General features: G+C 41.1%; 1 protein-coding gene across 1 annotated transcript in view; it reads right to left on the bottom strand.

Annotated features, from left to right (window-relative positions):
* PGM2L1 (phosphoglucomutase 2 like 1) overlaps positions 1 to 15,478 on the bottom strand; it is an 865,950-nt gene that overhangs the window by 92,772 nt on the left and 757,700 nt on the right. The window contains exon 12 of the mRNA XM_044072679.1: positions 7,606 to 7,795. Within this exon, the coding sequence (XP_043928614.1) occupies positions 7,606 to 7,795 (190 nt within the window). The remainder of the gene's footprint in view (positions 1 to 7,605; positions 7,796 to 15,478) is intronic.

The following is a 15,478-nucleotide window of genomic DNA, read 5'->3' on the forward strand; positions in this document are numbered from 1 at the left end:
CAATAGAGATATCAGAAGAATATACTTAGTTATAGCCAGTAAAATGAGCACCTGATCTTGTTTAGTGGCAAACGAGATTAGGGAAAGTTTCCCAGTGAATGCTGGGATAGGGTTTAACCACGAGCTAGTAGAAGACCTTGAGCTTGTGTATAAAGGCTGAGGTGGGTCCGAGGGTCGGATCTGAACCCATCCTGGTAAGAATGAAGGCAAGATAGTATAACAACACACTGAATGTTTTGTGCGTGAGTTCTCAAATCAACAGAGTGCTAGCACTTAAAAAGTATTTTAATATACTTAAAGTCAAATGTATTTATTTCCATTACCGGGGAAGTCCACTGGGCCCAGAGAGCCCATTTTCAGTGGAGACCCGGGGAGAAAGGTTCCATGAAACAGATTACAATAAAGATAGCAGTCCAATAAAAGTACAAATACATATCAAATAATACAAAGCGTGAGCAATATTGCCCATAGTGGAAAATATTGTGCAGGTATATTTTAACAAATTCACACAGTTAAAGTCAAAAGCTATTTACAATATTTACAGAGTGAGAGAGATCGTATGGGAATTAACTACAGAAGGTTATAGCAAGCTATAAGGTGCTTAGGAACTCAAGAGGATACCCTCCCAGGGGCTTTCTTTAAAGAGTTCTAGGTAGGGAGAATGCAGTTACATTTCCATTTGGAGGAGAGGTAGGTGTAAAGCTGAGTTTTGAAGTTGTTTGTGTTTGACACTGTCATTAGTGTGCAGGATAAAAAGCCGGTAACGCTGTTCAATGGTTCACCCACCAAAAAAACAACACAATGATGAAAACAAAAGTAGTGAACCAACCACCAGGACCATTCAGCAAACTGTTCTTGTGGCTGAAATAGCTAAAGTTAATGATGAAATGTCACCTAAGGCGTTAAACAAAACTGTCCATAGACTGCACGAAAGACTGCAATGCCTTCAATGATGTAAAAAGATGCTGCTCCGTCATAAAATCAAGCAATCTTTTATTAGTGAACAGAAAAATAAGCGCTTTCACGTGGTAAAACCACGCTTCTTCAGATTTCATTTATTCAGTATGCAGACATAGTTATTTATAATACCAAGCGCGGGAAATTAATCATACACTAATAATAAATACTGTAAACCTTTTAAAACTAATCTGATATACAATAACAAACCAAACCTGTTTATTCTGGCTTTATAGTGTGTTTTCTTTTTATCACTGGCCATTGGTTTTTGGTTATTTCTTGCATATTTTTTCTTTTTTGTGGTATACTCCTTCAGGAGATTTCTCTGCAATCTAGCAAAATGGGTCAGGTAATTCAGTTATCTGAGAGCAAATGTTGCTGAAGAAAAAAATGTGCTTTCCATATCTGTCCATTGTATGACATTCCTTGTTCGGTGGATGGACAGAAGAAGATGTCTCAGAGTTCCTTCTGGGTGGCTGCTGCCACCACCATAGCATCTTCTGGGACTCCCTTAGTTAAAAAGGTTTTGTCTGAAGGGGGAGTGATGAACTTATTTGGCCACCGAGAAACAGGTTCCACTGAATCTGGAGACTCATACACCTTCCGAGAAACTAGATCTAGAAGTTTGTCGAAAGGTGGGGAGACACCCAAGTGGAGGAAGCGTGAGAACCAAAGGCCTTCAGGTACACAGACTCCTCTGCTGAAGGGTTGGTGCACTTCCAAGTGCCTCTCTACTTAAGTATTTCTAAAATGTCTCCAAAGGAGACATTATCAGGAGGTGACCGTAGGGATCCCTCAGCTTCATCAAGGTCTGTATCAGAAGTGATGGACTCCTCTTACATAACTTACATAACCTCTTCTGAGAGACCTCTTCAGTGGAGTACTCTGGAGAGGTTTCAGAAGAATGGGGGTACCCTGTGGGGCATCCTGAGGCCTAGGATCTCTGCACCCCTGTGGATGCAAGGGTGTAGAGGCAGACACCAGTGCTTTTGGGGGAAGAACGTCCGAAGATGACAGCGGAACTGCTTGTGGAGACAGTATGCTCCTCATCACCTCAAAAGCCCTCCACCCCTGATCCGAGGAAATCCCTGGATCCGAAGAAGTCGAGGGAACCCCCGGAATCAGGGATTCAGCCCCGATGCTAAGGTAGGAGCCGAGCTCACCCAAGCCAATGCCCCAAGAGGCAAGGTCAGATCCAACAACTGTCAGATCTGACTCACCTCCCCGGACCTGACTGGAGAGCATCTGCTCCTAGACTCCTCGAGCTCCAATGGAGCCAAGGGCATCACAGAAATGGTCAGATCTGAAAATCCCATAACAGGTCTCAGCTTAGGATTGGGACACTCCGACTCCAAAGTCGGATCGAAGGAGGAATCAGAGCAGAAGGGGAGGATGTGGTCAGATCTGAAGCCCTCGAGGTTGGATCTGATAACAGCTTGGCTAGCACTGGTATCCTTAAAATCATCGTTTAGGCTCCTGGAAGACTGACTGGAGGGGACTGGAGACTTGGAAGGTTGAAGAATAAATCATCTTACAGTAGGGGAGAATGGCTCCAAGACAGGGGACCGGCTCCGCTACTCAAACTCTACCAGCACTGAGACTGATGGTGCTGGAGCTGTGGATTTTTCGGATCCGACAAACTTAGGATCCGGAGTCGAAACTTTGGCAATCTTTTTTGATGGCTCTGATGGAGCAACAGAAGAGGTAGATCCCTTCCGAGAACTTGTCAGACTTTCAAGACGATGATTGGTCAGACTTTGATAAACCCGGGTCTTCTTGTATTGCTTCTGAGAAGGGGGGGGGTTTTAAGAGACCTCTCAATATCAATTTGTTTTTCCTCTCTAGGAGAGCCCTGTGATTAAAGGAATGACAAATTGAACAAGACTCCTGGAGATGGACAGCTCCTAAGCAATAGACACAAATTGTGTGTCTGTCAGTTAGGGACATTTTCTGTCTACATTTCTCACATTTTATGAAACCAGAGGGGTTTCAAATCTTTAGAAGATATCCTGAGAGAGAGTAATAACAAGGGAAGCTAGAGAAAACAAAATGTTTTTCAACAACAACAACAACAAGCTAACAGTAGAAGTTAACTAGCAAAAAGGGAATACAGAAGATGAAAGGGAGAGCACAGCCCGCTAACGTAAATGGGCTTTGCCCGGGAGAGAGAAGGAAAAGAGGTAGCCCTCTAACTTAAACGGGCTAAGGGCAAGGCAGCTCTCTAACTTAAACAAACTGACCTAAACCACTTCTAAAAGGAGAAAAACAAGAGAATGAATAGCATTCTTACTTAAATGGACTATAAAGAGTCCTAAGAAAGAGGCCAGGATAGGGACAATAAGGCCTAAGAAGAAGATGATGGCCCACAGCAGAATAAAGTGGAAACAATTAACTAGCGCAAAAAAACTAGCTTTTAAGATTAACAATTTGAGAAGAAAAGGCAATTTCCAACAATAGAGATATCAGAAGAATATACTTAGTTATAGCCAGTAAAATGAGCACCTGTTCTTGTTTAGTGGCAAACGAGATTAGGGAAAGTTTCCTAGTGAATGCTGGGATAGGGTTTAACCACGAGCTAGTAGAAGACCTTGAGCTTGTGTATAAAGGCTGAGGTGGGTCCGAGGGTCGGATCTGAACCCATCCTGGTAAGAATGAAGGCAAGATAGTATAACAACACACTGAATGTTTTGTGCGTGAGTTCTCAAATCAACAGAGTGCTAGCACTTAAAAAGTATTTTAATATACTTAAAGTCAAATGTATTTATTTCCATTACCGGGGAAGTCCACTGGGCCCAGAGAGCCCATTTTCAGTGGAGACCCGGGGAGAAAGGTTCCATGAAACAGATTACAATAAAGATAGCAGTCCAATAAAAGTACAAATACATATCAAATAATACAAAGCGTGAGCAATATTGCCCATAGTGGAAAATATTGTGCAGGTATATTTTAACAAATTCACACAGTTAAAGTCAAAAGCTATTTACAATATTTACAGAGTGAGAGAGATCGTATGGGAATTAACTACAGAAGGTTATAGCAAGCTATAAGGTGCTTAGGAACTCAAGAGGATACCCTCCCAGGGGCTTTCTTTAAAGAGTTCTAGGTAGGGAGAATGCAGTTACATTTCCATTTGGAGGAGAGGTAGGTGTAAAGCTGAGTTTTGAAGTTGTTTGTGTTTGACACTGTCATTAGTGTGGAAGGGAGAGAGTTCCATTTCTTATCTACGGAGAAGGAGAGAAGTTGTCCAGCAGGACGCTTAGGTTTGTGGACAGTAATTAAGTTTTGGTGTTCAGATCTGAGAGTTCTATTTGGGGTGTATGGGGGAAGGATGTTAGTTAGACAGGGGCATTTGGTTGGATTAAATATTAGTCTATGTGCTGTAGCGAGCTGGGGGAAGTCCAGGTAATTTGTGAATTCTAACCAGTTGAGGGATTGGAGGGTAACAAAGTGATGACTGGAATGTTTGACTTTGTTGGCAAATTTAGAAATTTTGTTACAACAGCTTTCAAGTTTGGAAGTGATGGAAGAGAATAGGTTAGTCAGTGGGGTGCCATACACAAGGGAGGGAAGGAGGTAAGAGGAGGCCAGAGTATGCCTGGTAGAAGTAGAGAGGAAGTGGTTGTTCCTGTATAGCATAACTAGTTTTTGGTGGGTTTTCTTTATATTTTGCTGAATAGGGATGTTGAACGTGAGGTGTTCGTCTATAGTTACACCGAGTAGTTTGACAAAGGGGACAGCTTTGATCAGAGAGTTGCTTTGGCTAAAGACTAGGAAGGAATTTTTATCAAAAGAGCAAGATTTTGAGGGTGTGAATAGTAGTATTTTAGATTTGTTAGCATTGAGAGAAAGGTGATTTTGGTGCATCCAGATCGCAGTCAGAGTTTTAGATAGGAATTCAGTGAGGTTAGAGACAGAGCAGACAAGTGTAGTCTCATCTGCATACTGGATAACTTTGGCAAAAGTTATTGATAAAGATATTAAACAGCACTGATCTGAAGATGGACCCCTGTGGTACTCCGGTAGGGGTGGGTAAGAAAGGTGAGGTGCCTTTTTTCCATTTCACAGCCTGAGATCTATCTGACAGACAGCTTGCGAACCAGGAAAGTGTGTTTTGGAAGAGATTTACATTTGAGAGGAGACTTAGAAGGTGCTTACGGGAAACAGTATCAAATGCTTTAGAGAGATCTAGGAGCACTGTGGATATTAAGTTCCCAGAATCTCGGGCTTGATTGACAGTTTCTAAGAATGAGAGTAGAGCTGTTATGGTGCTATCTGCTGGTCAGAAGCCATGTTGGGTAGTGTAAGAAGTTGTTTTTTAGTCAGAAAAGGTATAAGTTGGAAGTGGATGCATTTTTCCAGGATTTTGGAGACTGGAGAGAGAAGAGCTATAGGGCGGAAGTTTGAAATGTTAGTGTTTTTGCCTCCCTTGTGGAGAGGGAGAATAAAGATGGAACGCTAGAGTTTAGGGACATAGGATTCCTTTATGGAGCTATTAATTAGGATACTAATTGGGAGAGCTATACCATCAGCAGCAGATTTGAGAAAGGAAGAGGGGATGTTGTCAGGTGCATTGGAGCAGGGTTTAAGTTTGGATAGAAGTCTTTTAATGTAGTTAGTGGAGACAGGTTTAAGTTCAAACATGGGGCGAAATTATTTGGGGACTTAGATGAAGTGGAATGTAGGAGAGATGGGTCATTGTTGGGAAAAGTTTTCGTTAGGTTGGATATTGACTTTATAAAGAAAGAGTTGAATAGTGAGGCTAATTTGAGGTCAGATTTACTTGGGTCCGGACAGGGGTTATTTTTGGAGCCTGGTTTGAGGAGTGAGTTTATGCAGTTCCAAAAAAGCCTAGGATTTGGGGGATGGTTGGACTGGAGCTTAGTGTAGTAGGATTTTTTGTCTTTGAAGATTTGTTTTTTTGCAAAGTTACGGAGCTGTGTATATCGGAGAAGGGTTTCAGGAAGTTTATTCTTTTGGTAAAGCTTCCAGGATTTGTCTCTTTGATGCATGATTTGCTTTGTTTCTTTGGTTAGCCACGGGGCAGTTACAGTTTTTATTCTTTTTTTTCCTTGGTGGAGCTAGAGAATTTAGAGCATCCAGGAAAGTAGAATTAAAGTGTCTATGGCTTTATCAAGTGGAAGTGTTTTTAGAATGTAACAATTAATTTGTTTGAGATAGTCAGAGAAGGTTTTGGGATCAAATTTACTAAGGTTGCAGGTCTGAATACATTGATGTTGGTGTGGATGGGACATAGTTGCATGGTAAATGAAAGCTGTGAGGTGGTAACTAATAGAGTCAGGGATGGTGCCAGAGTTGATAATTTTATTTGAATGGGAGACTAAGATCCAGTCAAGAGTGGATCCTAGGGGATTTGTTTTATTGGGTCTGGTGATGGAGTGGGTTACTTGAGTAATGTTAAAGAGGATAATGGACAGGGAGGGCATGGGACTGTTAATTTTATTCCGATTGATGTTTACATCATCTACTATGTAAGTTTCAAGGTTAATTTCAGCTGAGGCCCATTGGAGTATGTCTTCAAGGGTTGAGATGTTATTTCCAGGTGGGATAAAAAGGGCGATGATACAGAGGCTTTTGTGATTTTTCATTTTTAATAGACTGTTAGCTCTGCATTGGCAAATTTAGGAATGGGCTTTGGTAGGGGAATTAAAGTAAGTAGATCAGAACAGATTAATGCAACGCCTCCGCCTTTTTTCTTTGGGTGGTTACATCTGAGAATGTGAAATCCAGACGCCAGGATTTCAGAGTCAGAGATGTGGGGTTTGAGCCAAGTTTCAGAGATAGCTACAATGTCAGGTTGGTTATGACTTAACCATGCTTGAAACTGATGTGCTTTGTTGTTGAGACTCTTGGCACTGAGTGTGAAAAATTTAAGAGTATTGTACGGGGATGAAAGTTTAGAGGAAGGGGGAGGGTAATTGTTATTTGTGGGTGGGTTAGGTCCAGGGTTGGGGTGAATGTCTCCAGCTAAGACGTTATTGAAGGAAGTTATTTTAGTGTGTTTTGGTTTGGATTTAGGGTATTCTGGATGGTCTAGTATTTGTTTAAGGGTTGGGAGGGTGGCCTAATGGTTAAGGTGTTTGCCTTACAAACACAAGGTGCAGTGTTTGAGTCTCACAAGGGATAACTGGCTAAGCTTAAAATGGCTCACAAGGGCAGTTAGCTTAGTACTAATCTATGAATCTATGAATCTATTAAAAGTGTCATAGCAGTAGTGGAAATAATTTTAGGATTAAAAAGGTGCAGAGGGTTGAGCCGAAATAGAGAGGAGATGGAAAAGAAATGATTATTTGTGTGAGGGAGGAGATGTATGGAGAAATATTCACCATTATACACTCAGCAACAAATTAACTAAAAGGTCTGCTTTGCAGTGTGAACTACTTGCAACGGAGATGATGGCTTTCACAGATTTGCAAAGGCAGACAGCTTTAAGAACTGGCAAATGAGATGAAAGCCTTAACGGATTTGCAAAGGCAGACAGCTTTAAGAACTTGCAACAATGGTTACAACTTTTCATACCACATACCACCAAAGAACATTTCTTTTATTCCAATTATATGCAGCAAAGAATTCTGTTTGCTAAAAACTGACAACAAAACCAGTATCTCAGTGAATATAATTAAAACTTACAGATTTTCTGTTAGGCTGGCTACTGTCATACCCAGTAGTACAATCCCGTATGTGTTTAATTGCATATTTTCCACAGGATGTTGGGTAACTGTTTGTGTTTTTAAAGTTCCGAAGGCGTTCAAACATCTTCTCTATAGTTGCAGGTACGTTACATACAAAATAAGATGTTTTTGAAATATGGTGACCATACCTGAAAGAAAGAAAGAGAGCGAGAGAAAAAAGGTTACCCCAACATAAAGGTTTGATTAACATGGAATCAAATATAACCAAAATGTCTGTGTTAATCATTAGTTTTTTTTTTAAATGTTTAAACATTTTTGAATTATTTATATATTTTCTATGTAAAAATCTGAATGCCATTACTGGGACTCACAAATGTACTTATAAGCAGGATTCTTTGGATGAGTTCATTGATGATTTTATAAACATCACTGGTAATCACAACAGTATCATTCCACCCATTTCTGAATACAGATACCTAGGACTTAACCTTGATCCTTCCCTAACTCCTTCTCTAAACTTTTCAAATCATACAAAAGAAGTATCTTAACGTCTCCTCTCAGACCACCTCTCCCTAGCCAAAAATAACGTTCTCTCTAAATTGGAATACTGTCTTCCTCCAATTACCAATTGCTCATCACAAAATTCCCACATATTTTATAAAAGAAAGATTTGCAGATTTACAATGTCTTAAATGGCTACCAGTCACCAAAAGGTCAACTTACCTCCTTTGTGCTCTTACTGACAAAATACTAAACGGTGACTACTGTACAACCCTGGTACAGAAACTACCCATTCAAGACCAGGCTTACTATCTACGTACCACTCAGGAGAAAGCACATTAAGTAGACCCCCATATAAACAGCTACTGGAGAATGTGCCTTCCAAGGACTATGTTCAGTATTAGAAATAAAGGGTCTGGAATTTCTCACAGAGTTCAAAAATGCCTCAACCGAACTCCTGAACAAGGAAACAAAGTGCTTTAGGGACAATGGTTAACCTAACAATTTGCTATCAAACAGTGTATCACCTCAAGCAAGATGGTCTTTACCTTCTTGTTATCTTAAATGCCACCTTGTTGGTTTCCTGAAATGCTGACATTCAGAACGGACTTCATGCTATAAATATTGTGAACAATTTTGATCTTTATTGTTATCTCTACCTCTTTAATGTTTCTCTGCACATAAGACTATGTAACAAGCACACGGATCTGCAACAAGAGTACATTTTGTAAAGACACTCTGCATTTGTTCTAGTGTGCTGTTTGGCTCTTGATTATTCAAGTTTGCTTTTGTTTATGTACCTTTGGGTCATGGAAGGGTCTTTGGACAAGCCTACCTACCTAGTAACCAGATAGTAACTAACAAACTAAATAAATAATTTTGCAGTGAGGGCATTCCCAGCAGTTACATAATTCTATGACACTGTTAAGACACACATATGCAATAAGGATGCAAGCAATGCTCTTAATGACTACCTGTCAATATCAAATGCTGATTTGATTTCTGCAGTAATATTAAAAATAAAAGTTCAACAAAATCAAGGAGTAAAAAAGGAAAACAGAAATCAATATAAATACGTCAGACAATGCATGTCATGTATGAGAATGGATGATGGAAATTACTTTCCAGATGTGAAATAAAATGGTTCACAGCCCTAATACAAATTAAAATATAAAATTTATAATGTAGTATAAAGAAATAACTAGGATCTGTATTTCAGATAAACATTCTGAAAACTACCAATGTTATGAGGCCACACTAATCAACATAAACACACATGAAACATGGATGCATAGCTCTGATGTTTTTTAAACATATTTCACCTAAACTTTCAACAAATCATAAACTCCAAACAAATCCCAGATGGATAAAAGCCCTGGATGAACGAACTGCAGCCAATTTCAAAATTCTGGACTTGGCTGCAGTTTCTTCCTCCAGGACCTTTATCCCTCTGTGATTTGTTTGGAATTTATTTGTGTTACTTGAAGTTTGCTGGGTTTTGCATTATTGGTTTCAACAAATCATCCTATGACTTTGTGTCATGAAGTGCAGCAGAAAAAATATAATCTTCTGCTAGAAAGACTTATAGGAACTGTAATACAGTTCATGATTGGGGACTAGCATATACAAAATGCTGAAAACCTGGCTCTGAACTATCTGGGGGTTTGCAAGTTGACAGAATGGTTAAGGTACTTACCTCACAGACACATGGTACAGAGTTTGATTCTCACTTTGAGGGAAACTGGCTAGACTTAGAATGGTCCACCAGGGCAGCTAGCCTAGTACTTGCCTATGAATTTAACAAACCTGGCAAAGTTGCACAGTTCATAAAATAGCACAGTTTAATGGAATCATTGATAGGTTTGTTCACCAAGTGACATTTGATGTGGTTGGTTGTATTAACAGGAAAAGGAGTCAGTGCAGGCACAAATGGACACTGTTCTTGGTTTTAAAAAGAACAAAACAGAGGGAAAGTATACTTGTGTAAGATGAACTTACCATATTAGCGGATGTTTGAATGATTGCTGCAGTAGCCATATCTATTTGGGCTATATCTTGCCAAGGATATAACAGTTGGCAAGCTTCCAAAGCTTCAGAGCACCTTACATACACCACAACAGTCAAGCAGCTTGAGCTGAGCTGACTGAATGACAAATTTGGACACAAAGCGCTTCAGAGCTTTCCTGCCACCACAGAGATGGAGGCTGAGCCCTGAAAGGACAATGCCAGGATCAACAACAAAAATGTACATAAATCTACATCTTGATCTGTCATAAGATCGGAAAGCTCAACAGACTGAAAACCAAAATATCTAAAACACAAAATATCGAAAGCATTTTTAATGCAGGGTGGCTTGCCCCATGCACCCACAATCCCTGCTAATTATATATATATACCAATTTTGAAATTGCACAACAGTGGAGAAGGGACAAATTCCCATGTTAGATATTTCAGTTTTCAGTCTTTTGAGCTTTCGATCTTATGACAGAGACTTATATATATATATATATATACACACCCTGGCATTAAAAAAACACACCAAAACACAAGGGGTTGGAGAGAGGGATGGAGCTGCTGTACTGTGTTCTTCATATTGACCAATGCTGCAGTAACCTTAGCTATATGGGTAGATTACCATAGTCAACTATATTTGGAAGGTGGAAGGAAAATGGTCCAGGAGCCACTGGAGAAGGTCCTAGCCAAGCTTGATCTAGACCTACATTCAGAATCACTCTTATAGTGCTTTGTATAACTATATGCAAAGGAAAAGTAGCATCTTCTAGTATGCTTTTAGAATCCAACCCTTTCCAAAAACCCATAGATTAAGCCAATGCCCTGGGAGAGTGGGCTTTGAACCTGCATGGAATAAATTTGTTATGGTGAGTACACCAAAAGTTAATAGCCTTAGACAACCATTTTGAAATGGTCTGTTTTGACAAAAATTGTCCCTTCTTAACTTCACAAGAAACATGCCACTGATCAGAAAATCTGAATGATTTAGTTCTGTCAAGATAGTACCAGAGTTGTCTGTGGACATCCAATGCATGGAGTATCCTTTCTCCCTCCTTTTATGTTCAGGAAAGAAAATAGGGGGATGGATAGTTTGGCTTAAAATAAACTTGTATATTAAGTATTAGTTCCAAAAGAAATTCTGTCCCTGTGGAAGGAGAGAGACTTGATACTGTAAGAGGTTGCAACTCAGATATACTCTTCTTGCAGAGATCAGACCAATCAGTAAAACTTCTGATGATGGAAGTATCGGCTCCGACGTGGGCAAGGTTACGGTTCTGACAAACTCCGGCTCCGAACTCGACTGGAGAGTCGGAGGAGGAATCGAAGGTGGTATCGAGGGAGCCACAGTCTGGTGAGATGGGCTTTGGAGCATTTGGGCCAGTGCCTGAGATTTTATGAGTCTACTGACCACCCTCTCAATATCGTGGTCGGAAAGCCTAGACGACCTGGAGGAATGAGTCCTATGACTCCGCTCCGATAGGAGGGGCGATCTTGGAGCCAATCGGACAGACTCTAGTGAGGGAGACCTAGAGCGCTTGCGTGCTAAAGTCAGCTCCGATACAGGTTTCGGAGCAGATACGGTCTTGCTCGTATTGGCTCCAACTGGAGCCGATGTCGGAGCAGTCTCAGATTCACCAGTCCTCGACTCAGAAGCTGGAGCCGAGGGTTTGGTGGGCTTAGATGACTTCCCCGAGCCAGACTTGGACGGGGAGTCATCGGGCTTCAATAAGCCCCTCAAAATAAGTTTATTGCGACACTCCTGCAGGTCTCTTGAACTAAATCCGTGGCAAACGGAACAAGAGTCCTGCAGGTGCAAAGGCCCCAAACAGTAGACGCAAGAAGTGTGACCGTCTGTCAGAGACACTTTCTGACAGCACGAGTCACACTTCTTGAATCCCGAGACCTTAGCATCTTTGGACATTGCCCTAAAGAGTAATACAGTCAGTACACACACTCACTCACTTAAACCCAAGGGGGAGTTAAGGGGGCTGACTAAGAACACAACACACACACTATAGGGGGGGTGGGGGTAACAAAAACTAAAGCCCGTAGGCCCGATTATAAAAATAGTTAAAGGGGTGGGTAGGGCTTAACGAAATATCACTAATAAGTAAAAATAAATCGATAGGGAACTAATGTAAGGGATTAAACTAAAAACTATCTCAATTTGAAGACTTACTGAAAAAAATTTCTTTACTGACCTGAGCCGGTAAAAAAAGGCAACCTCACAGCGAAGCGGCAAACGAGATCTGGGGAGTTAGCGCATGGTATTGTGGAATATAGGGCTGCCTTGAGCCGGTAAAAATAGCTCTCGAGCTATAGTATAGGCCAAGTCAGAGCCGAGGATCGGCTCCAAACCCATCCAGCAAGAATGAAGGTGAGAATGACAACTTAACATGTATTAGTTCCAAAAGAAACTCTGTCCCTGTGGAAAAAGAGAGACTTGATACTGTAAGAGGTTGCAACTCAGATATACTCTTCTTGCAGAGGTCAGACCAATCAGTAAAACTGTTTTCCATGTTAAGAGCCTCAAATCAGCCAGATTAGCTGGTTCAAACTGGGCAAGTGTTAGCTTCTCTAACACAAAATTAAGATCACTAGGAGGGGCCACAGGTTTTGAAGAAGGCATCTTAAGCAAAACTCCTTTTCAAGAACATTTTTGACATGAGACTGAATCAAAAGAGGAGGATCCATGGGCAGACATACCGAAATGACTAATAAATTAACTTTGATAGAGGAATAAGAAAGGCAATGATAGTAACTCACACAAATATTGTAAAACCAGAGAACAACTAACCCTGAATGGATGCAGGTTATATGTTGTTAGCATCAACTAGAAAACTAGGCTATCCTGAACTGCACTCAAACTGTGTACAATTGTGTCAATGGCTCCATACAGGCTGCTGTACCAACCAGAAGCAGGGCCAGAACTAGCCCCACAAACAAACCTCTTTGGCAGCATCCAAGATAAACAGGACATACAACAAAAGGAAAAGAATTATGGCAAAAATCAAGAAAGGTAATTCCCATAAAGATAAAAACTCTTATCAAAGTAAACAGGCAACTAAAAGGGCTAATTAGGTCAAGCAAAGCCAACTTTGAGATTAAGATATCCTCCTAGGTGAAATATAACCATAAGGCCTTCTATAGCTATGCCAGAAACCTCAAAGGCACAGCATGTGCAAAACTGGTGGTTAATGGTGTCAGATCCAGCAATTCTGACAATATAGTGAACCTGCTAGCAGACAAATTCATTTCCAACTTTACCCCCCCCTCTTACCCCAAACCATCCCCTCAAAAATACCCCCAAATATACCCCCTCTAACTAGAACTAGGGAGGATGCACTGACTGCGCTCACTAAATACAAGAATGCCCAGGATGCTTCCTGAATAGTCTAAAATATGACTTACCAGGTCCCCTGCAGTCATTATTTAACTATAGTTTTAAAAAAGGCTTTGTGTCACATGAATGGAGGACTGCAAAGGTCATACCCCTTCATAAGGGAGGACCCCTCAACAGATCCTGGAAATTACATATCCATTAGTCTGACTGAATAGTCTTGTTTGCAAAGCCATGGAAAGAATTATCATGGAAATTACCAACAAAGACATAGGAGACCTTCAGACACTGAATCCATCCCAGCTTGGCTTTGTTAAATGAAGGTCATGCTTACTGAATCTGGTGGACTTCTTTGAAAAAGTCACTAATGAAATAGATGAGGGGAAAATGGTGCATACTGCCTACCTAGATCTAGCCAAGGCACTTGATACAATACTCCACTCAGGCATTGTCAACAGACTTACAGAACTAGGCATGAACCCCTTTTATAACATGCTGGATGGCTCACTGATAGGACCCAGGAGGTTAGACTCAGTGCAGCCACCTCCACAAAGAGGCCGGTCAATGCAGAGTCCCCCAGGGCTCTGTGCTAGGCCCACTGTTCTTTGGCTACTGTTTCTCGGATGTCAAAGCCAGTGTCAAAGACCGCTGACTAACCAAGTTTGCAAATGACTGCAAAATGAGAGAAGTCACTGAATAACCCCAAGACAAGAACATCTTTTAGGAAGGTCTAAAACAGATAAATGCTTGGTGTGAAAGCCATGGCTTAAAACTCAATATCAAGAAATGCATTATAGCTCCTTTTGGGAAGTCTGACACCCCGGGTAATACGTCATTAAAAAAACATCCTTAAAACTTGATTCACTAGTCAGGGATCTGGGAATTCATGTAGATTGTAACCTAGCCTTCAATCAATGCCCAAGGTGGTAAGAAAATCGTTCTATGTTGCTCAACTTATAAGCAAGGGCATGGCATCCACATCCAGAGATGTCATCAAACCACTGTACTCAGCCCTCAACAGACTCATCATAGAGTATAAAACTCCCTTCAGTATGTACCTGACCAGACACATGCAGCAACTGTAATGTCCACAAGGGTTCCTTACAAAAAGAATCTTCTTCTTCTTCTTTCGGCTTTTTCCCGAGGGGTCGCCACAGAGGATCACCTTGTCCGCACATTGAATAGCAGTGGAGTTTTACGGTGTCGAGTTGCCAGCCTGGCGCTCAACCTTCCACAGAAGGCACACTCACACGCACACCTAGGGCCAATTTAGAGTGTCCAATCCACCTGCAGCATGTCTTTGGGATGTGGGAGGAAACCAGAGCACCCGGAGGAAACCCACGCGACCACAGGGAGGACATGCAGACTCGGCACAGAAGGCACCCCAGCCGAGGATCGAACCGGAGAACCTCTTGCTGTGAGGCAGCAATGGTAACCACTGCACCAACGTGGCCGCCCCGTTCCTTACAAAAAGAATACAAGGAGTAAATACAATGTCCTGTTGCTGATCACCCAATGCTCTGTCTTTTTACTCAGTATCATACAGAATTTTGAGAGGTGATCTTTGCCTGGCATCCCTGGTCAAGTCTGATTAATCTTTTGCACATCTGCAAAAAAAAAAAAAAAAAAAAAAAAAAACCTGCATCAGAACTACTACATTAAAAAACTTAAATTTTGCTTCCAGCATAAGTACAACACGCTGGAGAGACGACAGAAACTTTTCAGATAATTCTCATTCTCTGGAACAGGCTCCCCATTCATGTGGAGCAGAGTTCCATCCTATCCCTATTTAAGCACAACTTGGACCAATAGATGGATAATTGGAAATTCACCCCTAGTCTGGCTGCTATGTCTCTGATGGACAGAAGCAGTCAGTAAATCATTCCCTATAAATTAAATATAAATCAAATTTGTGGGTCTCATTTGGGTTGCACTGCTATGCTTTTAAGGGCTCTAGTGGTTGTTAGCCTAGTATACACCTATGAATCTGCTGAATATAGCAACACATGGTTCTAAG

This window comes from Protopterus annectens, chromosome 5.part0, assembly GCF_019279795.1.
Source record: "Protopterus annectens isolate FY-2018-M chromosome 5.part0, PAN1.0, whole genome shotgun sequence".
In the NCBI taxonomy this organism is placed as follows: Eukaryota; Metazoa; Chordata; order Ceratodontiformes; family Protopteridae; genus Protopterus; species Protopterus annectens.